The 25,781-nt window shown below is 43.7% G+C and overlaps 1 protein-coding gene across 4 annotated transcripts in view; it reads right to left on the bottom strand.

The window, feature by feature from the left end:
• The window catches only part of PKHD1 (PKHD1 ciliary IPT domain containing fibrocystin/polyductin), a 288,369-nt gene that overhangs the window by 216,559 nt on the left and 46,029 nt on the right, over nt 1-25,781 (bottom strand). For 2 of the 4 annotated variants that reach the window (XM_085218344.1, XM_085218343.1), the window contains 19 exons: nt 24,811-24,910; nt 21,656-21,713; nt 20,297-20,375; nt 16,827-16,901; nt 14,610-14,674; nt 13,708-13,747; nt 13,297-13,367; nt 11,515-11,616; nt 10,987-11,082; nt 10,204-10,339; nt 9,420-9,534; nt 8,609-8,884; nt 7,863-7,952; nt 7,612-7,705; nt 5,682-5,824; nt 5,460-5,590; nt 3,817-3,998; nt 3,141-3,279; nt 41-195 (listed from right to left, as the gene is read on the bottom strand). In XM_085218344.1, the coding sequence (XP_085074470.1) occupies nt 41-195; nt 3,141-3,279; nt 3,817-3,998; nt 5,460-5,590; nt 5,682-5,824; nt 7,612-7,705; nt 7,863-7,952; nt 8,609-8,884; nt 9,420-9,534; nt 10,204-10,339; nt 10,987-11,082; nt 11,515-11,616; nt 13,297-13,367; nt 13,708-13,747; nt 14,610-14,674; nt 16,827-16,901; nt 20,297-20,375; nt 21,656-21,713; nt 24,811-24,910 (2,147 nt within the window). Of the gene's footprint in view, nt 1-40; nt 373-3,140; nt 3,280-3,816; nt 3,999-5,459; nt 5,591-5,681; nt 5,825-7,611; nt 7,706-7,862; nt 7,953-8,608; nt 8,885-9,419; nt 9,535-10,203; nt 10,340-10,986; nt 11,083-11,514; nt 11,617-13,296; nt 13,368-13,707; nt 13,748-14,609; nt 14,675-16,826; nt 16,902-20,296; nt 20,376-21,655; nt 21,714-24,810; nt 24,911-25,781 lie in introns of those variants that run through there. The other 2 variants (XM_085218345.1, XM_085218346.1) reach the window with 2 other exon arrangements.

The raw sequence follows: 25,781 nt of genomic DNA, 5'->3' as shown, positions 1-25,781 counted from the left end.
CAAAGGCAAGTCCACGATCTGCGCTCACACCATACCTTACCTGATATCACTGTGCTTCCCAGGTGTATGCAGAAGGTCCCTCCAAGAGGTGGAGATGACACCTGCAGCCTCTGAAGGGTGACGCTGACTCTCACATCCTCTGTGGAGACGTAGAGGTGGTCGTCCTCCTCAGAGCCCTCGCAGAGCACTGCACCTCTGTGTGAGAGAGGGCAATGTGAAGGCACCAGTGGTCAGAGCCTCCACTCGAGGGAGGCTGGATGTGAAGGACTCCTGAAGGACCCAGGGAGAGGATGGTCACTCTTCTAATAGACTCGGGTGCTCCAGTGATGTGGGTATTGCACACAACAGAAAGTGATGGGAAAGCTTTTTTTTTTTTTTTTTTTTTTAAATAATTGTGATGGAACAAAGAGCTCACGCAGCACCACGCACATGGTATTCCTGCCCCAAGATGGGCATTTTTAGGGACCATTTTAATGCAGGCTGGGCAGCTACAACGTGAAGCTTCCCTGCTTCATCCTGTAGCTTCCTCAAGTCACAGAAGCACAGAATGGCTTGGGTTGGAAGGGACCCCAAGGATCATGAAGCTCCAACCCCCCTGCCACAGACAGGGCCACCAATGTCCACATTTCATAGCAGCCCAGGCTGCCCAGGGCCCCATCCAACCTGGCCTTGAACACCTCCAGGGATGGACGGGGCATCCACAGCCTCTCTGGGCAGCTGTTCCAGCACCTCACCACTCTCATGGCAAAGAACTTCCCCCTGACATCCAGCCTAAATCTCCCCTCCCTCAACTTCAAACCATTTCCCCTTGTCCTGCTGTTATCTGCCCTTTCAAAGAGTTGATTCCCCTCCTGTCTGTAGGCTCCCTTTAGGTACTGAAAGGCTGCAATGAGGTCACCTCACAGCCTTCTTTTCTCCAGGCTGAACAAGCCCAGCTCCCTCAGCCTGTCTTCATAGGGGAGGTGCTCCCTACAAGCAGAGTTTGCTATTTCCTATTAGAAATCATCCAAAGCCTAGTTTTCTATAACTTAAAATATTTCCTACCACGCCAATAAAATTCTCTCCCTTTCTTTTTCCCCAGGAAAAAAAAAAGGACTTTCTGTGGTACAACGATGCCACCGTGTGGTTAAGAGCACAGAGAACAACTCATATCTCCCAGCCCAGCCGAAATCCCGCAGAGCCAATTTCGTGAATCTGTATCTCAAAGGAGCACTGGGTCTTCTGTCTGACCTGCAGCAGCCAGTGAGCACATCACGTTTAGATCATACTCCTCCCTGATCCCAGAAAGGTGCATTAAAGCACCACACAGTACGTGCTCAGTTAAGGAAAAAACAGTTTGGTTTTGAAAATACCCAAAGAGCAGCGCACCCATTTTTAAAGCTTGTGATCATTTCCATTTTCTATCTACCTGGCGTCAGCATCACACCTCGATTTCTGCTACACCTCCCTCTGAGATGCAGAACTAAGCCCTTCTTCCTGACGAGAGGGACTGTAATCAATTTATCTCTTAATCCTCTTTTCTGATAAGCTGAACACAGTGAGCCTCCTACACCTTTCCCTCCAAGGCATATTCCTCAGTTCCGTAATCATGCTTATGGCTTTCTTTCCCAGTTCTTCTAAAGCCCTTTGACAAATGCACTCAGCGTTGCATGTAGCATTCCAGTGCCAGCCTCGTTAAAGCTGCAAGCAGGATTAAAAGCATCCCTTCTCCCTTGATTGCATCTCTACTTAAATGAAAACCTCAGACATCTCCCTTCATTCTCATCCTTGTCTTCACCATTGGAGGTTTGTGCCAAAACACTACATCTGACATTGGCAATTGCACTCTGCTTTTCAAGGTGAGACTTTTAAAAGACAAACCCTTCTATGCTGTGCTAGTTCATGGAATCAGAGAATCACCAAGGCTGGGAAAGACCTCCAAGGTCATCCAGTCCAACCATCCACCTCCCACCAATATTTCTCCACTAAATCCTGTCCCCTCAGGACAACATCTAAACATTCACTTTGGGGTGAATTAACTGAGCTGAACCAACTGCTCACAGTGCAAGGGTTAGAGGTTGCATCATTCCAGTCTCCATCTTGCATTGGCCCTGGTCCCATCAGGTCATTCCCAACTCAGCAAAATACAAGCCCAGAAAAAGTTGGATTCTTTGCCAGTTTGGCCCTTGAAAGCTGATCTGTTTAACCTGTGCTTCTGCCTCAAATTTATTAGGGGACTCAGAGAACAGAAACAAGGACATAAGGTAGGCCTCCATTGCTCAATATGGCAACTGGTGTCAGAATTACTGGGAGGGAATGTCTTGATCTCCATGAAGGGCTAAGGTTTCCCTAGAGCCCAACATCCTTGGTGGCTCATATTTACTTCAGGGACAATTATGTATCTCACAGCTACAGAAATGGCGAAGAGCCTGGAGCATCTCTCTTTTGAGGAAAAGCTGAGAGTCCTGGGGATGTTCAGCCTGGAGAAGAGAAGGCTTGGAGGAATTTTATCAATGCTTCTAAATAAAGGGTATTACATGGATGAGGCCAGGTTCTTTTTGGTGGTGCCCAGTATGGACAAGGCACAAACTGGAACATGGGAAGCCTGGATCTTCTTTACTTTGTGAGTGACAGCACCATCAGAAGCTGTCCAGAGAGGCTGTGGAGTCTCCTTCTCTGGAGGTATTCAAAATCCACCTGGACACTTTCCTATGCAACCCAGGGAAACTGCCTTAGCAGGGGGTGGGCTAGATGATCTCCAGAGGTCTCTTCCAATCCCCATGATTCTGTGATATCCCAGAGCATGTGGAACACCTTAGTTAGGCAATTGACACCCAATTACACAACGAAACCTCAACACCAGAGACAGGTACCCTCATTAAGACACCTACAATGCATGTTCAAGTTATGTCCACCATTTAGGAGCTTGAAAACATTGCAGACATCTTAGGGAAGATGCATCTCACATGCACTGTAGACATCTTAGTGAAGTTATCTGAGCAGAGCCTGAACATAGATGCCTAGAGAAGAAAATACCAAAGGGAGTACATGGATTTCTAAGCTGGACCAGAATTACTCTGCACATCCTCTGAGATGATAAAGGTCTCCATGGGAATTCGTAACGATTATTACAGGATATGAAAGAATCACATTGTCCCTACCTTAGGGAGAGAAGAGACAGACTTGCACCACAGCCAGACACCAGCCAGGACACATTGTAAGTAGGAGAAGACCCCACCACAGTTACTGCTTCTATTATCTGCCCACCCAGCCGACGTGGCTTGGGATCCCTCTGAGAAACTGAAAGGAAAAATAGCATAAGCATCCACCAGAGTCAGGAGAACAGATGTAATCATGCCTAGGTTATTTCCATTTTAGAGCTGGTATCTTGTTGGTTTGGGGAAGAAGTGCTTTTTGTTTGAGCAACAGCATTCAAGAGTTACATTTACAGAAATATTTCCAAATAAACCCAGAGTGTTGATGTTTGGCAATTAGTTCTTGATATCTTTTTCCACAAAAATTAAAAAAAATAGAGAAAATAAGAAGATTTGTGCCTGTTATGAAACAGCCTTCCCGTTCAAAATGGTTTTAACTAGCTCTGTCATTAAAACTTTCTAAGAAGAAACATGGAAACACCCAGGTTGTGGATGCCCCATCCCTGCAGGCATTCAAGACCAGGCTGGATGTGGCTCTGGGCAGCCTGGTCTGCTGGTTGGCGACCCTGCACACAGCAGGGGGTTGGAACTGAATGAGCATTGTGGGCCTTTTCAACCCAGGCAATCCTATGATACGATTCTATGACTGCAACATTCACAGGAAATAAATGGATTCCTTTACCAGTCACAGCTCTGTCTGTGATGATGACTTCATCAAGGTAGAACAACCCAGCTGTTTCCTTCTGCTGGATGCTCAGCAAGTCAATCTGATGTACAAACACCGGGGTGTTGATGGGAAGGTCCTGGAGAGGCACAGAGCGACTCACACACCCTGTCCAGAGGTCAGTGCAGGAGAATGTCCAGCTGGAAGACACCAAGGTGGTGCAGTCTTTGTTTTATTGCTGGGTAGTTACAGTGAATGAATCTGGAGATAAACTCAGATGATGCTATTATTACCTGCACACAACATCTGATCACTCAACAAGTCTCTCTGGAAGATATAAAGCTTTAGATCCCTGCTTCAGCACCCTCCTCTACAGAGATCAATACCAAGCTTAGGCCCCTTGAGAATTCCAGACAATTAATCAAGGTCCCTATTTCTTTCCATCATGTAGTAATGTTATATGAACCCCCCTCCTGCTTTCCAGAGGTACACACACAGCCCACACTCAGCCTTACAAAACACAGAAAAAAATGGAAGGATCCAATTGATAAGCATAGCATGGTGATCTGTAGGTAATCCAGGAGGCTCCTGGTATGTATCAGGGATAATTTCTTGAGCCAGGTAATAGACAGCCCCATCAAAGGAGATGCAGTACTGGACCTACTGCTCACCAACACCAGTGAATTGACTGGAGACATCAGGATTGAAGTTTGCACTGGGACGTGCTGGTCAAACTGGAGAGCAAGAAGAACACGCACAGGCAGTGGAAGCAGGACAAGTACCCTGGGAGGAGTACAGGGATGCTGCTAGCCTGTGTGGGGACAGGGTGAGGAAGACAAAGGCCCAATCCAGAAAAGTGAGGGATGCCTATCCCTGCAGACAGCGAAGGTCAGGTTGCACGGGGCTCTGAGCACTGATGGAGCTGTGGGTGCCCATGCTCACTGCAGGGAGTTGGACAGATGGCCTCTAAAGGTCCCTTCCAAGTCAAGCAATCCTGTGATTCTATGAAAGCTAAGATTCCAATTTCACTTTCTGAAGTTCTTCAGATTGCTGGTTCGGATTTTTTTTTTATTTTTTGTTTGCATGCTTGTTTTCTTAAGATGTGCCTGCCCCCAACTTCGCACTGCCCATAGTGTTCTCCATCTGTGGCGTTTTGTACTCATATATTCTAGCTGAAATACAGAAAATCAAGAACTACACCAACTTTCCAAGCTTTACATTCTAATGATACCACAACTTCCCTGGGAAAAAAAAACAAACAACTTCATTTTCATCTCATATCAGAAAATCTACTGAATGACGCCAAAAAAACCCAGGAAGTTAATGTCTGATTCCTGGTAATTTCTGCTAACTAGAGACTGATCAAACTCTCCAGGCCAGTGCGCATTATGGTGAAATAATGTGCCTATCTCTTCATATAGTCTTCAAAAACAATAGAAGCACATTCCAGGTACGTCAGCACAGGGACAGAGCATCCATCAGTTTGCCCCATGTGACAATTTATTTTTCACAGAATCACAGAAACACCAAGGTTGGAAAAGACCTATAAGATCATCCAGACCAACCATCATTTTAGACAAACAAGAACTTGCTGCTCCCCATTCTCCTAGAACACCCTCTTACTTTGGAAAATGTCATCTCTGTGCACTGTGTCTGGATACCTTGTGGGGTCAGTTCCATTGAAATCCCACTGGCAGGTGAGGTTTCTTTCCATTGAAGATAAGGAAATGTTGGTGTAGGACACTGAGATATGAAGAATGTTGCTCATGTGGCCTTTATGTGCAAAACAAACCTGCAAAGAAAATGAAGAAAAATGTTTTCATGTAAACATAGCAGTGTTTATAACTACAGTGACAATTTACTCAGCAAGAGCAGGCGCTTACATGTGTGTACTCAGTAAGGTCATATCTTAGAAGAGATGATGGAGTAGCTTTCACCAGCTGGCTTGGGCTGCGAGCACTGAACCTCCCACAGAATGGCTCTGTTCCATAGACAACGTGTTCTGTGGTGACAGAGTTTTCTGTACCTGAAGCAAAAACAACAGGATGAGAGGCTTAAAAAGGATTCAGATAACAAGTACAGTCAAAAGTTTTCATGGAAATGACAAAAATAGAGGTCCAAAACAATTGTATCTAATAGTTCTGCTCCTCAGTGTCCTGCCTAGGTAAGTTATGAACATTCACAGTAGTTCCCTAGCTTAAGGGAGGATAGATCATAGAATTATAGAATTGCTGGAAGAGACCTCAAAGATCATCAAGTCCAACCGCAATCTGACCATACTACACTAATCATTACATCCCAATGCTGACCAGAAAAACCTTGTGGAAAATGCTACCATCTTAAGCCAGATAGAGTATGACCGATTGAAACCACCCTTCCTTTTCAAAAAACACTCAGGCAAAGTTAGAGATTAATATCTTTAAGCAACTGAGAATCTGCCCTCACTTTTTGGACTTCTGTTCCATTGAGTTATCAACCTTGTTACCAAAAACCTGCTAGGATTTCTCATTTCCAGTGTAAAAGAGGCTTTCTTCTTACAGCAGACACTGATAAATCATCTTTTCTGTCAAAATGAGAGAAAAAGCCCTGCCATTTGAAGTTGGTAGTTTTAAATATATAAAGAGAAAATACGTAAAGGAAGGAACCGTGATTCTTTACACAATGGGTGTTGGAGCTGTTGGAATCTCTGCTGGTAGATACACTGAAGGTACACCCATGGAAAAAAAAAAAAAACAGGCACATGAAAGTCATAGAGCTGAAAATACTTCATAGAATTGTAGAATCATTAAGGTTGGAAAAGATCTCATCTGGTCCAATCATCCACCTACCACCAATGCTGCCCACTAAACCACATTCCTCAAGACAACATTTCTTGAACACCTCCTGGGATGTTGACTTTACCACCTCCCCAGGCAGCCCATTCCAGTGTTCAACCAGTATTCCAAAGAAGAATTTTTTCCTAATATCCAGTCTGATCCTCCCCTGGCACAACTTTTTTGTTGGCAAGATTGGAGCACTGAGATCACAGAATTAGACAAAAAATGTCCAACTAATTTCCAATTTGGAAAGTTGCAAGGTTTCCATTTTTTTGCCTAAAGCTTCCCTTCTCTCTCCAGTTTAATTAATTCCTTTCCTCCGCTTAGATGAGTCAGTCACCAAACACACATATTCCTGGCTGGGTCCTGTTCTCTCTGTCTACACTAAATACAAGGATGTATTGTGAGGTCTCTAGGCAATCATTGACTTCCTGGCATATTTTAGTATATTTTACTGCTATCAGAGATATAAAATGGAATTAGTTTCTGATGTAATACTTCAATATCAGAAAAAAAATGGTGTATCTTTATTATTATTATTTATATAACACTTGCCTAAATGTCAAGTGTAGCACAGATTTTCACTTTCTCAGTCATTGGGAAGCACCAAAAGCAAAAGACTTATCATCAGGCTATAGCCTGAGCTGTCGCTTTGGGCTGCTCCAGATCTGCTTCCCCAGCACACATTATGAAACATGAATAATTTCACATGCCCGAAGACTTGGCTTTTCTGTCTGTACTCCTAATGGTTCCAACACTGAAAAATAACCTGCTCTGATCAGCTTCTTGCTGTATGATTCAGTCACGGAAATTATTGCAGAAAGACTCTCATTAATACATCGATCATGTTTGTAATATTAGTTCTATGTAATATGTCTCATTAGAATAAATGCAAATAAATCCAGTAAAAGCATAAATTTACTACTGTTGAAGGTTTTGAGTAAATTTATGCCAGAAAATGACTCCCACAGTAAATACTTATTTGTTACATTACTACCTTCTTTCTCAAAGCCATCATGGAAGAGTATTTTAGCAGAAGTTGGCTCAATGTCACACCCAACTGAAAGAAGTTCCTCTATTGCTGTTTGGACCTTTAAAAACAAAAAGTGAGAAGTGGTCACAGGACAGTGATGCCTGGCTCATTCCAGTAGAGCTTTCACACTGTCACAGTTGCACTGATTCTATTCAGCTCCATACAGACAGAGCCTAAACTTCCAGGTCTAAAATCCTTTAGGGTGAGACACTTACCTGAAGAGCAGTGGAATTTGTGTGGATCATTCTGCGGGGTGCATTGCTCCAGGAGATACTGAACCATCCCGTGCCAGACACAGTCAGCATCTGTCAAGTGAAGAAACAAATAGATGAGAACAGGTACAATTCTCACGAGACACAAAGAGGTCAAGTCTGCTATGTGGATTTTCTACCAAGGAGGAACAGCCCATGGCAGTAGGGTTGGAACTCGATGATCTTTCATGTCCCTTCCAACCCAAGCTATTCTAGGATTCTACAACAACTTCCCACACCACTGAGCACTGAAAGGTGAAAGTTTACATCGCCCAATTGCAACACAGAGCTGATCTGATAGTGAACCCTTTGAGTGTGCTGTCAACTAGTGGGGAAAAAAAATTGAAACTACCCCAAACTTTCATGAATTAGCATCAAGAACAAGGTAACAAGCAAGGTAAAACCAGACTGCACTTTAGACACGAGCAAATTACAATGCATCATAAAAACATCCACCTGGCAACAAGTGTGAAAGTCACAAAAACGTTCTACTGCTACATGGCAGTATTTATCAACTAAAGCAGCAGGTCAACAAAAAGTGGGAACGCACTGTCATGTCTAAGTGACAAGATTTTTACCATTAGGATCTATCCGAGCCCATTGAATCAGGGTTAGTCTACATCCCATGAAATTCTTGAGGTTAAAATGGACCTCTGGAGGTCATCTAGGCCAAGGTCCTGTCCAACATGGGTCAAGTACCCGGCACTGACCTGTACATCTGGGAGATATAAAGCATGAGCCCGAATTTCATGTCTCTCAGTGTAGTAGTTGTTCACCACCTGGGGATTCAGCCACGTGTTGTGTATCTGGACTCCAACTCTCATCCCATTGCTGGGTGCCTTTCCATGATGCAGTGCTTCCAAGTAGTACCTCAGGCCAGCAGTTAGCTCAAATTTCTGGGATTTTGGTTGCCAACTCTCACTCCAGTTCTTCACCCACTTCCCAGACCATTCCAAATTGCCAGATGGGAGAGAAGCAATTCTCACCTATGTCCAGATGAACCAAACCAGTGATAATTTCAAAACACCAAAATATGGTACCTTCAGCTCCAAAACCAGAGCTGTGCTTATAGCTGACAGCAGTGGGTTGATGTTTCAATACATTCTTTCCTATTCTACAGCAAAAAGCCTTCACCTCAAAGATCTTTGATTTAGGGCTCAATAACATAAACAAGACAATTCTTATGGCTGACCATATAAGCCCCACTAATAATTCCTCGTGTAGATTTTCATAGATGGCTTCAGTTCTCTAGCTCACAAGCCTGAAACACAGATGAAAATGTCTGCAGGAAAAGACATCTGAAGACTCTAGAGACAATAGCATACATTTCATGAGACAAATGGCCAATAGGGCCAGATGTAAAATGTCAAATAACACCACACAAGGTGTCACTCTGCAACAGATGCATAATAGGAGCCAACGAGGCAATCCATGCTGGGATAATCCCCCACTTGAAATGTCCTTAATTAAAGCCCCTCCCTATCACGACTGCCTTATTTTTCTCCCTGCTAAGAGTAATACCTTATGCTGTGGGTCTTGGGATGAACTCAAGTACAGAGACGCCGGACCATCTGCCTGAATCCAGAAGGTGTAATTGTTGGTCTGAGGAGCCACAAAAAATCCACGAAGCCTGGAGCTAAGCAAAAGCAGAACACCCATAACATACACAAGAGTTACTGTAAAATCCCTGCCACCCAGCACCCAACCTCCACATGTATACTGAGAACATGAAAACAAGCATGGCTTTGTTGTTGCCATCATCTTTTCTATGTTTTTCTTCTCAAGCAAAGTCTTATTTCTCAGCAGGCCAGAAAAGGCTCAAAATCCCTCGGGATCAACTGAGAAGAGTACAGAAGTGATAGAAAAATGGAAATGTCCAGCACATTGCAAAGCTGTTCCTAGGCACATCCCAAGAGGCACTAACATGGCTCAAACATCTTCATAGAACTGAGGATAATCTATGGCTGCAGTTGCCAACATGGGCTATGGATGTGACCAAATCTCCAACCCAAGGCAGCACCTAAGTAGAGTTCCTTCTATCTCGACAGCAATTTCTTTCGTGCTATTTCAGCACATCTAGGCCAAGCAGAACAAGAACACCAAGAGAAAGCAAAAAAGGGAGGAAATAAAGTACTTTGCTGAATATGTTGAGCTTCAAAAGGACCTCAGAGCAGAGGGTTTGCTTTGATTTATGGGAGCTATGAAGTCAGGCTCTGCTGAAAAGAGCTGTCATGTGTTACTGCTACACCTTACACTACTAAAGGTGATTGCCACAGCTTCATCTCCTTTTAAGATCAGCGAGTACCTGAAGGACTGCTTTGCTGCAGACAGAAATCTTACTGGGGATTGGGCATTAGGTACAAACTGCCATCTATATCCAGGCCCTGCTTCTGTCAGATCAGAGGCATCATCCCAGACTTCAAAGAGAAGCCCTCGATTTCCTACAAAGTTAAAAGAGAAGTGTTCTCAGCAGCAGCCAACAACAATCCCAGAGCACATATGCTAGAATTGGTGGTGCAAGGAGGCTAATTAATAACCAATTAATAAATTGGCTCCATCTGTGGGGTACTTTTTTTTTTTCTTCACTTTTTTCTTCTACGAGGTAGAATACTGTTCCCACTTTAGGAAATTCATGGTGCCTTGAAATCCTCCACCAGTAAGAACAAAAATCTACCAAGACCAATCTACTTCCCAAAAACCTAAGATGACTGCTCTCAGAGGAAAAAATACCAAACTGATCCATAGTCAACATAAGTTGAGCATCATTATGGGCACAGTAATTTCCTACTGCAACGTTCTACCCAGGCAACGTACCCAAAAGTCTCTACAGCAGCACAAGTTCCCCATTCTGTCTCCTAAACATCATTCATACTTCCCCCCCCCTCATTTTTCCCAGCTGTATGGGGCTGACCTTCCTCCCACCATAGGCCATCTGCAGGCAGAGGGCTGAGCTTTCAACTTTGCCTTTCCTTGCTATGAACCTAAGATAAACTAGCTTGATGTTTTGGAAAACCAAATTTCTTGATGATTTCTCTCTGTTTCCACGTGTGTTGGTCTGTTGGGACTTTTGGTTATTAGAACACTGTACCTGGCTGGGAGGCACCAAGCATCCTGCTCCTGCCAACAGCCTCAGTGGTGCAGATGATTTGCCGGGGAGAGACACGCTTGACTTTACAGGGGACACCTGGCAGCAAGAAAAGGAGACAAATGTGCCATTGAGAGTTGGAAATGCACGAGCTGCAGAATCATCAAAGGACCATTACAACTGGAAAAGACCTCCAAGACCACCAAGTCCAACTCCAACTCACTCCCACCCATGCCCACTGACCACGTCCCTCAGTGCCACATCTCCTGAGCACCTCCAGGGATGGTGACACCACCTCTCCCTGGGCAGCCTGTATCAATAAACCCACTTTCATTTCCAAAAGACAGCAATGAGTTGCTAGAAGCCTCTATTTGTACTGTCAACCAAGAAAAATCATTCATTCCCATAGCCCAAATGATGCTGATCCTTGATGCTGAGTACAACTCCCATGTTATCACTGCCCATGAACACCAGCTGGGTTGAATGGGCTTCGTATGTTCACAAAAACCCTCAGCTCATTCCTCCCGTTACCTGCAGCAGTGACCTGCACGGGCTCCTCAAAAAAATCCCCTGTAATAGTGAGGTCAGTTCCTCCTGCAAGACTTCCAGCCACCGGGAACACAGAGGCTATTTCTGCAGAGGAAGGAAAAGGGGGATCTGAAAACAAGCACAGGAAAGATGAACCCCAGCCCTATTTCTGTCAAAGCCAGCAGTGCACTTGCACTCTTTCCAAGTGGAACAGACTCCTGTGAATCAAAGAGGCTTCACTGATCCTTCACTGCGATTTCGGCAGCCGCTGAGATTACAGCAGGAATGAACCACTCGGGTAACTTGGCCACACAACAGGGAAATACCAGAATGCCTGGGCTGTGACTTAGCAGTGACTGCATCTGTCATGCCCAGATTCTAAACCATATCTTCTGTGCTACTGAGGAGCTCTGGAAAGAAAAGTGACATTAAGACTGCTTTAATCCTTTTGACCTTGCCTGACTCGTCTCCCAGTTTAGCCCGTAGGTTTAGGTGTCACTGCACTTTCCAGTTGTCCCACAAGGATGAACAGAGGGAGGTGAACAGATGGTGGATATCTACATTGTGTCTATGAGAATCTTACAGGATCTGATCATTTTTACAGTCATCCCATTCCACACTGGAAACCTATTTTTCTCTTTGTTGAAGTTTACTCACTTTTCACTCATGCATCCTAGTTTAAACAAACTTTTTTTTTTTTTTTTGTATCATCTGAAAAAGACTAAAAGCATGAGAGAAGCTTGTCCAGATTTACATTTTCTTTTCTTAACTTTTTCATTTTAATTTAATCTCACTTTGACAGTATTAACTATTGGCTACTGCAGTACTGCCTATTGGAAAGCCCTGGCAGACCTCACTTCTCCAAGTGAGGTCTCCACTAACAATTAATTACACACATAGTTACTCCATTTGTAAGTAATGATATAAAATTATCCTCTTTTACGAAGTGTTTTGAATATATAGGTGAAACAAGTTGTATGCTATGAACAATATACAAAATCCATTTATGTATTGTCTACATTCTTTAAAAGAAAAGAAAAAATTGTTATCTCCTGGACCATGCTCCCAAGATACAATCCTATAAAGTAATTACTATTATTATATTAATTTCAGCCCCTAGACAGGTCAGAACAAAGGCAAACAATGGCAAAAGCATGGTGGGAACTCTCACCATAGCCAGAGATGTCATGTGGAAGTCATAAAGTGTCTTGGTCCACATCTTTTTAAAATAATATTGCAGCAACCTGCTATTCACCAGCCTTTAATCCAGATCCCAGAGTGGCTGAACATCACCTTGCTGCTGGTGAACTAGCCTATCCAAAGGCCTACATTATAGTCTTTTATGGCCAGCACTGCATTCATACCGAACAGTATGACATAAGGGGGAAGGTGATATGAAGTCCCTTTGGATTCAACACATCAAGTCTGCTGGTGCTCTGACAGCACAAGGAATAACGATAGCAGCTCCATTCCAAACCCTGGCCGACTCTCAGATTAGGCTGTCCAAAAGAGTGTTCAAAGACATCCTTAAGAGGACCACAAACTCACTGGAGACTTAGAACACAGCCCATGGCAGCACACCCAACCTCAGCATATAAAGCTGGTATAGCTGAAATTTTTGGCCTGCAGCTTTGTGTAGTCAGCCCACCACAAAACTTATCACACCAGTAGAACTACATGTTAAAATGAGGTCACATTGGGATGAGCAACAACCAGAGGTGTTCCTTAGACAATACTGGCACTGCCATGGCACAGTGCAAGCGGTGGGGTGGGTCAGTGCAATACCTGAATGCGTTTGGTACAAGAAAAGCTCCTGCTTGGCACTGATGAGCCAAGCATCTTTGTCTATCACTGACCTGCAAGAGAAAGAGCTGTGTTAGAGATCCCTGTCCCCTTCAGTCAGTGCAGACCTTCCTTTGGCAAGGTTGGACACTTTTATTTAAGTTGGACTTGGATTACGTCTCTTTTGGGCACTGAAGCCGAAGTATTAGAATCACAGAGATGCCTTGGGGGAGGAACACGCTCCCTTTTCATTCCTAATCTACTGATCATCTTCTCAAACCAGCAAAACCTCACGTCTAAGTAATGAAACACAAGTTTTGATTAAATTTCAACACACTCATCCTCAGAAATGTAGCTGTGCTCCCGTATGAAACTATAGGGGAAAAAAAAAAAATAAAAGGATGTTTTACTCACTTTCCTTTGTTAAACACTGAGAAGCTGACATTGTGGGACCCTGGGGGAGAGAAAAGAAACATGCTTATGTGACAAAAACATGGAGACCTTTAGGAAGAGCACATCCTACCAAACCTTGTCCAGACATCCTGCCCCCATTCTCTTCCTTATGCTTTTCTTATAACAGTACAGTTGTGTTGATTTCTGCTGACCTGCTTGCAATTTAAGAAAGAAATTCCTCAATGTGTACCACAAGAGTCCAAAAAATCTTGGAAGTAAAAGCCAAAAAAAAAAAAAAAAAAAAAAAAAAAAAACCAAAAAAACACCAAACCAATAATCCCTTGAAAGAGTCTGCAAGTCTTTATGTGGTGCACATCCATTACTGCTGCATCACTTCGGGAAAGTTCCAGGAGTAGGATTCAACTCAACTCAAGACATCTAAATTCCTATTCCTACATGTAACTGGGGCTGAATTCAGTGGCTTATATACAGGTTTCAAGAACCACCCAAAATTCCCTGGGGGTAGTGGAGAAATTGCTCAGGATTGGCACAGGACCTACAGGAGATCCTTCTCTTCTAGTGGAGTGGCTGGAGGCAATATTCAATCACATTTCAACTGAATTGAACATCAAAGTAGGAAGCTCACAGCCTTAGATTATACTACATTGTATGGATCTGCTCTTACATATCTGAATCTGCAAGCTGAACCTCAGGGGAAAAATTCCTCTCAGATCCTGTGGATCCTATCCAACCTTACTTGCCATGCCAGGAAGGTGAGAATCTCCTTCAAGACCCCCATTATCTCTTAAGCCCATCATATACAAGATGAAATAAAATAGCAAAGGAAAAAATAATGGTTCCTCTAGAGCTGCAGGAGTAGCAGAATTATGATCTCTCCCACACACCCCAACATTTTCACCAACCTATGTGGTTCCCTTCCACCCGGCACTGCATGGTTCCCAGTCCTTCTTTTGTCTGAATGGAATAGCTGTGGAGAAACAAAGGGCTTCGTTGAGCCTTGGGTGCAAAAAATCAAAGCACAGTGAGAAGCATCTAATCAAAGATTGAGCTTTCACATCTGAGTTAGTTATGCTCACTACCCTTTAGAAACAAGAGAGAAGGGACCATCAGCAGCTTGGGATGATGCGTCCCATCACTCTAATTTGCCCCCTTTATCCTTGTTTTGATAAGGTGATGATCCCACTGGTGATCACTTGCAGAAATCCCATTTTAAACATGAGCTAGAGCAGACAAGCCTTGGCTTCTAAACTTGAGAAGGGCAATTTAAACCCATGCCTCTAGAAGGAGAGGGCCTGCATAGGACAGAGGGAGCTGATGTCTGAGCAGGAGATCAGAGATTGCCAGCAAGATGGGAAACAGCATTAAATGGGAAAGCAGCTTGGGGAGGACAGGGGGACATCAATGATGCAATGACATGATCTGTACAAACTTAAACTATAATTCGTCTAACCACATATAGAACAAGTTGGCAGCATCAGTGGTTTTCACATTTTAAACCCACTCTTTATCAGCATCAGAAAGGGTTTCCTGCTTGGGGAATGTAGGCAGCACAGTGGTGCAGGGAATGCATGCAGGCTGCTCTCAGAACTGCTCTCCTAAGGGCAGGGAAACTCTTCCTGATATCCAAGGTCCAACCAGCACCTCCCTTGCTGCACTAAGGGCTGGATCCTCAAAAGGATTTGAACGCCAAACTTCCAAGCAAATCAATGGGATTTTGGTAACCAAACCCCACTCCAAGCCTGGTTTGCAAGGATTTGTAAAGTGACCACGCTGCCCATTTCTAGACAGTGGAAGCATTGGAGGACCAGACCTACATAAGCACCAAATCTCTGATTTGTACAACTGAGGACCTAACTTTAAAACACGGTCTACTCTGGAGATAGGCAGTAAATGAGTATTTCCAGAGATATTTCACACCTCCTCCCACCCTTAAAACTCAACTATACCAGTAGGACAGACTATGGGCTTATTTTTCTAGGAAAAAGCTCCCAGAAAAGACAGCATTTCCTGATGCCTCTCTTAATTGCTCTGCATGCCCCCCAGTCTGCAAATAGGAATGAGTAGCAATTAAGCAAGCTATGCTGGTGCTATATCAACCTTTGGGAGCCATGGAACAACAAGTTCCATCATCAACAGAACAATCTGCATTTAAGTTCCCCTCCTGGGAGGCAGGAGGAATTTTACAGCCCAATAAGAGGGCTCACTGAGAAGCCCTGGCACTGAATTTCACTGGCTTTTTCCTCATTTCCTTGTAGCAACAGCATTGCTTTTCCAAAGCTCACAGACACTAAGAGAAGCACAGCAGAAAAATATGGTCTGAGCTGTGTTTGCTGTGTCACGTTCTCACCACAGCAGCATAGAAATACTGTCCTGTGACTGTGAGCTTTGCACTCAGTGATGACCTGCAGTAGTGCAGAGGGTAAGGAGAACAGCATCTGCCTTTTCCTCAGCCCTTTTCCTGGCAGATGTGGTTGCCAAGCCACTCTCCATCATATCTGAAAAGCCACTCTCCATTATATCTGAAAAGAGCTGTCAGGCAAATTCCCCACTGACTGGAAAAAGGGAAGCATCACTCCTATTTATAAGAAAGGGAGAAAGGAAGACCTGAGGAACTACAGGCCAGTGAGCCTCGTATCTGTGCCTGGGAAGATCATGGAGCAGATCCTCCTGGAACACGTTATGGCTCATGAGGGCTGAGCAGGTGATCTGAGACAGCCAGAATGGCTTCACCAAGGGAAGGTCGTGCCTGACCAGTCTGGGGGCCTTTTGTGATGGAGTGGTGGCATTGGTGGACAAAGGGGAGGCGAGTGTTGTTGTTTATCTGGACTTGCACAGGACCTTTGCCGTGGTCCTGCGCTACATTCTCATCTCTAAATTGGAGAGATACGCATTTGTAGTCTAGACTGTTTGAAGAATAAAGAATTGGTTGGATGGTCACAATCAGAGGTTGGAACTACAGCGAGCCAGCAGCCCACTCTATCTGACTGGTCAGCTTCCCACAGTCCTTCTTCACATTATGCCAAAACTGAGAAGTTTATTGAAAAGCCAAGGAAATCTTGATGCACAAGACGTGCTGAGGCCTTACACCAACACAAACCCAAGGTAGGTCAACAACTGACATGCTTCCTGCTTGCCCGTCAGCAAAAGAGCAGAGGCTGGTCCATCCATCTCCTTCTGCCACAAGAACAGCTGGTCTAGGGAAAAGAAAGAAAGATGAGACATAAGACAGCTTCCCCAGGGAAGTGACTGAATCACCATCCCTGGATGTGTCTAAAAACTACTTGGATGTGGTGCTCGGGGACATGATTTAGTAGAGGGTTGTTAGGGTAGTATGGTTAGGTTGCAGTTGGACTTGATCTTGAAGGTCTTTTCCAACTTGAGCAATTCTATGATTCTATGATTCTGTGATTCTGTTAAAATCAGCAACCAGTATTTTCAAAAGGGTCAGGAATTCTCCCTCACTTGTATCTGGCCTTTATTAACCTAGAAAACAGGATGAGCCCAAATTGTTTGGTTGGTTTTTGTTTTGTTTTGTGTATATATTATTTGTGCGTATGTAGATTGTTCCAAAAGTAATGCCTCCTATTTATTTCTGTGGAAACTATCACAGATATAAATGATGCAATAACACTTTGACAAAGCCAATTCTCAGCTATAAAATGCTATTTTGAACATAATCGCTAGCATTAACCATGCATTTTCAGTAGAGATGAACAAGAGCCTGCATTCCATGCCCACAAAAATCTGCACCAGCAGAGGTGACCCGGTGTTGTTGTTTCCACTGCTGAACCACACCACCCAGCCCTCACTGTGCTCACACCCACTGGTTGGTCTCCATAAACATTTAGCAAGCATCAACGAGTATCTGTGGGTGCAATTTTTTCTGCACAGAGGAATTCAGTTAAACACCTTTGCTTCATATGTACTTCCATGTCAGATGTTATTCTGTCAGACTGCCCCTCTGCTGCTGTCTGTCACAAACTCTACTGCCATACCAGCAACATCTGATGTCATAGACCAAGATAATAAAATAGGAGGCATTACTTTCAGAGCTGCCTTCATATATATTCTGTATACATATATGTATATATATATATACACACACACACACACACATACACACTTTTCCCTTTGGTTGCATACTAAATAGTGCATGTTCATAAGGATTGTGATAAAAACCCATCTTCAAGACCAATGCTAACCTTGGGCAGCACAAAGCATCGGTAGTTTGGGTCCCGGATAGACCCTTACCTTCCAGAAGCAACAGGCAGCACAAGTACAGCACTGGGCTGGTACAACCACAGTGCTTCAAGATGGAGCTCAGCTATTTCTTTATTTCATCAACAGAAGATGCTATAAAGACAGATGACTTGAAAACACTCAAATTCCTAACATCAAATTCACCAAATTCATCACCTTAAAGAATTGATAGTGGAAAGAACTTTCACTAGAGAGGAGGAATCAGGTGGGAGAAATAAATTCACAGTAATTAGTATAACAAGCAAAAGATGGTTATGTTTCTTGAAGAGTCAACAAACAATTAAGGCAAATAAAGTAATTAAAAACCTCTAGTGAAGTTTTCACTTTGCTAGGATCCACACCCATGACAGCGTGTTCCCCTTCATTTTCCTCCTTCAGCCTGGCTCTTATGTCCCAGGCCTTGCTCAGGCAGAAAGTGAACACAGTACTGATTACATTTAAGGTCTTGCCAAGACCTGTAATGACCACAAACCTGCCTTAAACTACAGGCTGAAAGAACTGATGGCAGATACGTGGGTCAGCATATATCAAACACTACGAGTCAACCATCTTACCTTATCAATACTGAGCAGCCCAAGAGCACATTGAGCTCTCCTGTATGGCAGCCAACTGCATGAAAGGATCTCCCTTTGAGTAGGAACACCTCTTGGGGTTACCCTTATGCAAAGATCCCTTGTACCTCACCATCAAGAGGCTCCCTGCCAATGCAGATCCTCGTTGCATGACTAGTAGTTTAAGATTTGTTGGTTTCACAAAGGTTACACATCAGGTTGACTGTGCCCTCAAACAGTTGACCAAGTCCATGACTAGGAGTGGCTCCAGCTGCACCTGGGCTCCTTACCTCCATGTTTCAAGGAGTTCAGAAAGCAAAGAGGTCCACTCTCACCATCTTAGTTACAAAAATAAGCTTTGCTGAAGTGCTATATTGCACCAGTAAATATATTCCTGCCTCTTTCTTATGAGCGTCTAGTTTCCATCTGCAGTGCTACTAAGAACGAACAGAAAAATAATCACCGCTGCAAAAATGATTAGTTCATCACTGGACCACTGTATGCTATATAAAGCCTGAAAAGGCATACACCATGCTTTTAGAACACCGCCAAAAAAAAAAAAAAAAAGAAGTTTTTTCTTCCTCTATCTGAATATGTGTTACGGCTCTGGCCAAGTGCAAGTCTCCACTTGGAACACACTTAGTAACACAAACCAAAAATGGGCACACTACTCATGTGAAACCAGGATGTAAACCTGCCTGGTGTGCCAAGACTCCAAGGCCATTTCCTTTTTAGCTATGGGAGGTCAAGCTGTAAATGAGTAATCCAGCAGTGGAGCACGCAGGCACACCAGCCTTTCTTCCCACAGATAGAAGACTTCACAGGTCCACTGGAGGCAGGTAAAACAGTAGTGAATATCAAACAAAAGGATGCTAATGCGTACCCAGTGAGGGCTGATAAATGGGTGCAACAGGTATGGCAGGAATCTGCACTGGGCTTTCATTCACAGTGGCAAAGAGCTGAGCTGCTCAGCAAGGGACTTTTCCATTCAACCTAGTGGCTAGTTACAAAAACATAGAATCATAGAATTGAAAAGACCCACAGTGCTCATCCAGTTCCATCCCCCTGCTATGTGCAGGGTCACCAACCAGCAGACCAGGCTGCCCAGAGCCACATCCAGCCTGGCCTTGAATGCCTCCAGGGATGGGGCATCCACAGCCTCCTTGGGCAACCTGTTCCAGTGAACATTTAGTGGTCAAGTTTATACTGCTTTCTCTCAAGAAAATTTCGAAAGTCTACCCACTTTTCTCTGTTGAGTGCAACCCTTGAAGCAGCAGAAAACAAATTCAAACCTCCCTTGAAGACAGAGAAGTGACCAGAGAGGTTTTGAAGCAGTGGAAAAACAAAGCTTTCTGTCCCCACACACTTCTGCTTTTGTCTTGTGACTCACTAGAGCGTTTTCTTCAAACTAACAGTATTTCTAGAAATGCAAATGGAAGGGAAAATTTATTTAACTTGAAGATTCTGACATTATTTTAATTAGTTAAATTTTAATTTGCTAGCCAAAATAAAATCTACAGCAACCAGATGCAATTACAGTAAATTCACACTGAGCTGTGATTGACTGTGCTGCCAGTAAACAAACCAACTAGCTTAATGGACCAGTTGCAATTAGATTAACAAAGTTTGCTGGAGCCCAACTCATGAGCTGCAATAAAGCACAAAAGCAGTAAATGGCAATTCTGGGCCAACTGGTTGCAATTTATTGTTCTTGCAGAGTGCAGTAGAAGAAAACAATTTACAGGGGCTTTGTCGGGTAGCAGCTCATATATAATTACCCATCAATATAATCCACATTGAAGTCCAGGGTCTCATATCTCCCAGCAAATGTCTTCCCATAGATCTCTATTAAATTTCCTGTTGAAGAGGAAATGGAAACAGAAGGGCGTCTTTTAAAAGTGGAGTATTTACATTTGCAGATTTTGTGAGCTGAACAAAAGAAATTCCAGAAGAAATTCTTTGCAAACAGTGCAGAGAGGTGCCCAGTTGGCTGCACCTATATCTACTCTCTATCCAAGTTCAAGGTGACTGCTTCCCCTTAGTCCAAAACACACCTTTCTCAGTGAAAAAAAAATTATTCCTTTTTTTTTTCCCCAGCAAAACTCTGGTATTTGGACTTTGAAGGCATTTCCTCAACATTTATCAGCTGAAAGCACCATCCTGACCAAATGCTGCTGCAGAACGCCACAAAGCAGCCAAAGTGGCATTGCTAACATGCACTGGGTGTTCGTGCACAAAAGTCCATTCTCACTGTGTTGTGCACAGCAGCCACTTCAGCTTTAGGACAAGCTATTCAACACACTAGAACGCATGCTTAAAATTAAGCCCTTAAAGCAGAGTCTAAAATAAGAGCAACAATATCAAAGTTTAACATACAGTACGATAAAGGAATACTTACAACAAATAAGCAGTTTAAACCAAAGCCAATTCAGAGAGCAAAATTTTAACCTGCATATCTACACTGTAGATAAATACGTAGATTTGTGATGTGTGTTGTTTTCTGAGCCCACCATAGGCAGCAGAGACCTAATTTGTGTGGTCAGTAAGATCACAAAGAACAATTCAGCTTGCCCCAATAGAAGCATTTGGCCAGTTGGATCACGCCCAACACTCCACTGACTATGCTGGGTACCTGGTTAATTCATTTGTCAGCACAGATAGCTTAAATCATCTGATACACCCTATCCTCACTCTGAGGGTCCAAAAAGGAATGAGTCTTTCTGGTCCTGCAGCATATCCACAAGCTTCACATAGCTTTGTTTTTCTCAGCTAGCACTGAACACTTGACATTACCCATGCTGTCCCTTGGGAAGCCTAGCATCCAGCTAAGAAACCTGTATACAGACACTGTATTACAAGGCATGAGAATCTAGAACTGAACTCCACCTGAAAACACTTAAAACCAAGGATGGACTTCAAATGATGAGCAATTTAGTGCATTACCCATCTCTTTTGTATGCAGGGGAACAGACCCCTTCTGCAAACCCGTTTTCCTGGTCAGCATGAGCTTGGGCATTACGTTCTGAAAAAGCCTGTGTTAAATCCAGCAAGACAGAACTCTTATAATAATAATAAAGATGGGATGGAACATCAAATAATAATTAAAGTGGTCCCCAGCCTAAAGAAAGGTCCCTTACCTGGGATGCCAGATGGAGGGCTAATTTGGTAAACCACGGGAGTCTGCTCAGCAGAAAACTGCAAGTAGAAAGTTGTAGTTAAACAGCAGTCATTCTCACAGCAGCCCAGCGAGCTCTGATTACGCTCTGTTCACAACACAGTTGGCAACCACACTGCAGAGACTCGTGCTTCAGAACTGGATCTGAAGAGCAGAATCCTGCTCCGAGAATGGAACAACTTCTTCCCCCTTTGTGTTCAGAGTCTGGCTTGCTGCTCTTTCTGCATCCTCCTTGTGCTCTGGACTACTTTGAGTCAATCCCAGAAGATATGGTTTAACACTACAAAATTGCTAAGCCGTGTTCTTTCAGGTGTTCAGACCCCCATTTCACCTAGCATTGTGGCATAATTCTTCCCACCAGTAGCATATCTTCAAAGCTATTTCTGCTTCACAGTTCTGGGATACTTCAGCTAGCCTTTAACAAGCTTATCAGTTGCTTGAACAGTGTAGCCAAGGAAATGCTTATACTGACCCTTGTTAACACAGTATAACACATCACAGTGTCCTCGGGACAGAATTCCTTGTCCTCTAAGGAAGAAAGGAAGTACTCAAAGTAGATTACGGGGCTCTACTTTGGCCAAAAACGAAGCCTCAGAGTAAGCAGTTTTCAAGTAAGCTTCTTAGAGACAGGGACCACACAGCAGGCCTTTGCAAGTGGAAGAAGGCTGTCCTCAGCATCCTGAAGTAGCTGAGACAGAGACAACCAAACCCAGCACAAACTTAGGCTGCACTTTCAAGAAGCCAATCAGCTCTGCTGACCTCTTCCTCCAGATTACTCTAAAAATCTGCAAGTGTTTTGCTTGTTTTTAAGAAACTGACTCTAGGATCTTTTGCTTACACCAACACCAATCCTATTCAAACAGTGGTGTGCAGGACCATTACTCATCTGCCAAGGGGCCAGGAGTACTCATGGCTATCCACATGCTGATAACTCACGTGGAATCAGCTCACCATCAGCAGCAGCTGGACTCCAGCACTGCCCACCTTGCTCACTATCACAGGCACAACCCTGGTTTAAGCAACAAGACCTTGGAAAGCCTTATTCCTCAGATACCTGCCCTGACATGCAAGAGTAATGCAGTTTTTTCCCCTGTGCAGCATTCTGCACTCTGGAAATGAGTAACACTAGGTAAGATCCATCAAGGTATTTAGGTACCTTGGACTTCGGATGATCTGTAAAGGCACCTGACTTGTTCAGATTCTGCAAAAATCCGTTTGCTCCTCTGCTGTAAATACCTCCATAAAACTGGCCAGCTACATTGCTAGCTAGCTAGATCCTGGTCCTAAGTCATCAACTACTTGATTTCATCAACCTTATAGGAAAAAAACAAACAAACAAAAAAAAAAAACAACTTCCCCCTTGGCCTGTCCCTATCCACCAAGTCATCCATTTCTTAAAAACTTCATCACATCTCCCTCATCTTCATCTTGAGTCCTCTCTTCTTGTACCTACAGATGCTGCTGTCAGCCCAGTAGAATCAGAGAATCATTAAGGTCAGAAAACACCACGGAAATCCCCTAATCCAACCATCACCTCCATGCCTACTCACCATGTCACTAAACAGATAGCATAAACAACTGATTTCCAAACTCAAATCAAGAACGCCACTGCAAATATTTTTTCAAACCTTCCTCAAACCCCACCAGAGCTCAGTATATTTATTTCTTTATTATGGTCACATGGAAAATGAATGAGTAGCCACAGACCTTCCAGTTATGGTCACGGCAGAGCAGCAAAGCCCATACCACAGGCTGGAGCCAATGCAAAGAAATCAGCCAGAACCAGCACAAAAGCAGGGCCACAAGCTGACACAAGTCTTGTGAGCCGTTCAGACTTGTTGCTGCCTGCAGCAGGCTTTTCCAATCCACTGCAGAGGCGAAATTAATTTTTAATACACATAGCTCCCAGGTCCCAGTCTCAAAACAAAAAGACACATTGTGTTTTATTTAGCTTGCAATGTGTCTCATTAACAGCATCCCCTGGTGATTTTTCATCAGCTCTCTAAGCTAGCTGAACCCCCCAATGACTCTTTGGTTTTAATGTGCAATTTACTGAAATGCTGGGCTTTCTTGCTTGATACTCAAAGTTAGCAGAAGGGGGACGTGACTTCTGAACAGACTAGGCCTCATCCTGAAGTGTACAGCCATGGCTAAGGGGTCTGCTCTGCAAGAAGCCCCAACATCATGTCATAACTGCTCTTAGTGAAGCCCCAAGAATCACAGAACCATAGGCATGGGACCTCTGGGGACCATTAAGTCCAACCTCCTCAATGCAGGTTCCTCACAGCAGGTTACACAGGAAAGCAGGCATCCAGTTGGGTCTTGGATATCTCCAAAGGAGGAGACTGCAACCAGTGGTGAACTCATGGCCAACCCTTTGAGCAAGAAGTTGGCCATCTTGAGGTCCATCCAACCCAAGCCTATGACTCTACGACTCCACTGTGTTCAAGGGATGTTTATATGTTGTGTTGAAGGACTTGGTTTAGTGAGAGCTATCGGTGATAGGCAGGTCACTGGAACGGATCATCTTGTAGGTCTTTTCCAACCTTGGTGATTCTATGATATTAACCACTCTGCAGCAGTATGAGCAACTGCAACCAGCAAAGGGCCTCAGACAAGATGAGAGTACTTCCAGCCACAAGAGCTGAGAGCACCACCTCGCTCCACCCTCCTTCAGAAGCCATGGAAGCAATCATTTCCTGTTTTTATGTTTACAATGCTAGCAAGACCATGCACACCCTTACAAACTCGTTTAGTTGAAAATGGCAAATCCTGCTATATGGCCATGAGAGTCACAGAAAGCATGACTAATTCTGGACAAGGGTAAAACAAACCCACAAGATGGTCTTCTGACTGTGTGGCTGACGTGCACAGACAGGTTAACTCAGTCCCAGGTTTTTGCTTCTGAAAGACCTCAGGTCACATAGATTGTCCAGTGCCAGACCACTGAATGTAGTGTGCTCTAGTTTTAAGGGACACAAGGAGCATCTTAGCTTCATGTCCTGACGTGCAATCACTATGAGAGATGCTACTTCAATACAAACCCTGTGAGACCAAGCTTGACTTCTTTCAGTATCAGAAACTTTTATCATACTTCTGTCTTTGTTTGGTGATTACCTTGAAAGCATAGTTTTCTTTCTCCACCCCAGTCAGGTTGTTAATCACACGTCCTTTAAAGCTCACCTCCACATAGTACAAACCCTCCTGGGGTGAAGACCTAGGTAGGAGAAAAAGAAAAATATTTATATTATTTTTATACAGATGGATTTGTTGTTATTTTCAAGGTAAAAGGGTTCTTCATTGGGTCATTCTAAACAGCTTCACTGAAGCTTTGGTAAAGCAAACTACATTCATGTGATGAACACAAACTCTGCACGCAAACCCAGACTCTGGAACTACAGTTTAAAGTGAATATGAGGGCAGAGGAAAAAGTTGTACTTAAGTGCAGAAGGCAATAGGAATATACCAGAACATACACTCACATTGTATGTAAATGCAAAGCACATACACATGCTCATTAGCATTCATTAATACTAATGAACAATTGTAATTCATTAATATTAAAACAACCCAAGGCTGCCTAGATTTACAGAAAAGCTTGGTTTGTAAATTAGTACTACACCCTTAGTGAACATGGTTTCACAGCACAGTATTCGGTAGAATTAACTCCCAAACAAATCACAGCAGTGCGGGATGGAAGAACTCCAACAGGTTTGCTCCTACTGCCTCTCGAGGCACTATTAGTCTGCTAGTCAAACAACATCCTTTAAGTTATGACAGGCTGGAGAAGGGGGATCTTAGATTCCTCAGCTGCTGCTTAGAGCCATATTTGTTTCTCTTCTTACCACAAGCTTCTCTCTGTGATCTTGGGCAGGCAAGGACATCAGATTTCCTTGGGTGCCGTGCTCCTGCCTACAGAGTTTTGAAGATCTGAGCCTAGCCTGAATTTCAGTTTGTTCTCCTCAGCATGGGGGTTGGAGCTTTGAGGTCCCTTCCAACCTAGGCCATCCTGATTCATATACAACACGATTAATTAACCTAGTACTTCATTAAATTGCATGGATAAATGGAGCACAGCTTAGGAGGTG

This window comes from Meleagris gallopavo, chromosome 2, assembly GCF_905368555.1.
Source record: "Meleagris gallopavo chromosome 2, MGAL_WU_HG_1.1, whole genome shotgun sequence".
Taxonomy (NCBI): domain Eukaryota; kingdom Metazoa; phylum Chordata; class Aves; order Galliformes; family Phasianidae; genus Meleagris; species Meleagris gallopavo.
This window is presented reverse-complemented; position numbering and strand designations above follow the sequence as displayed.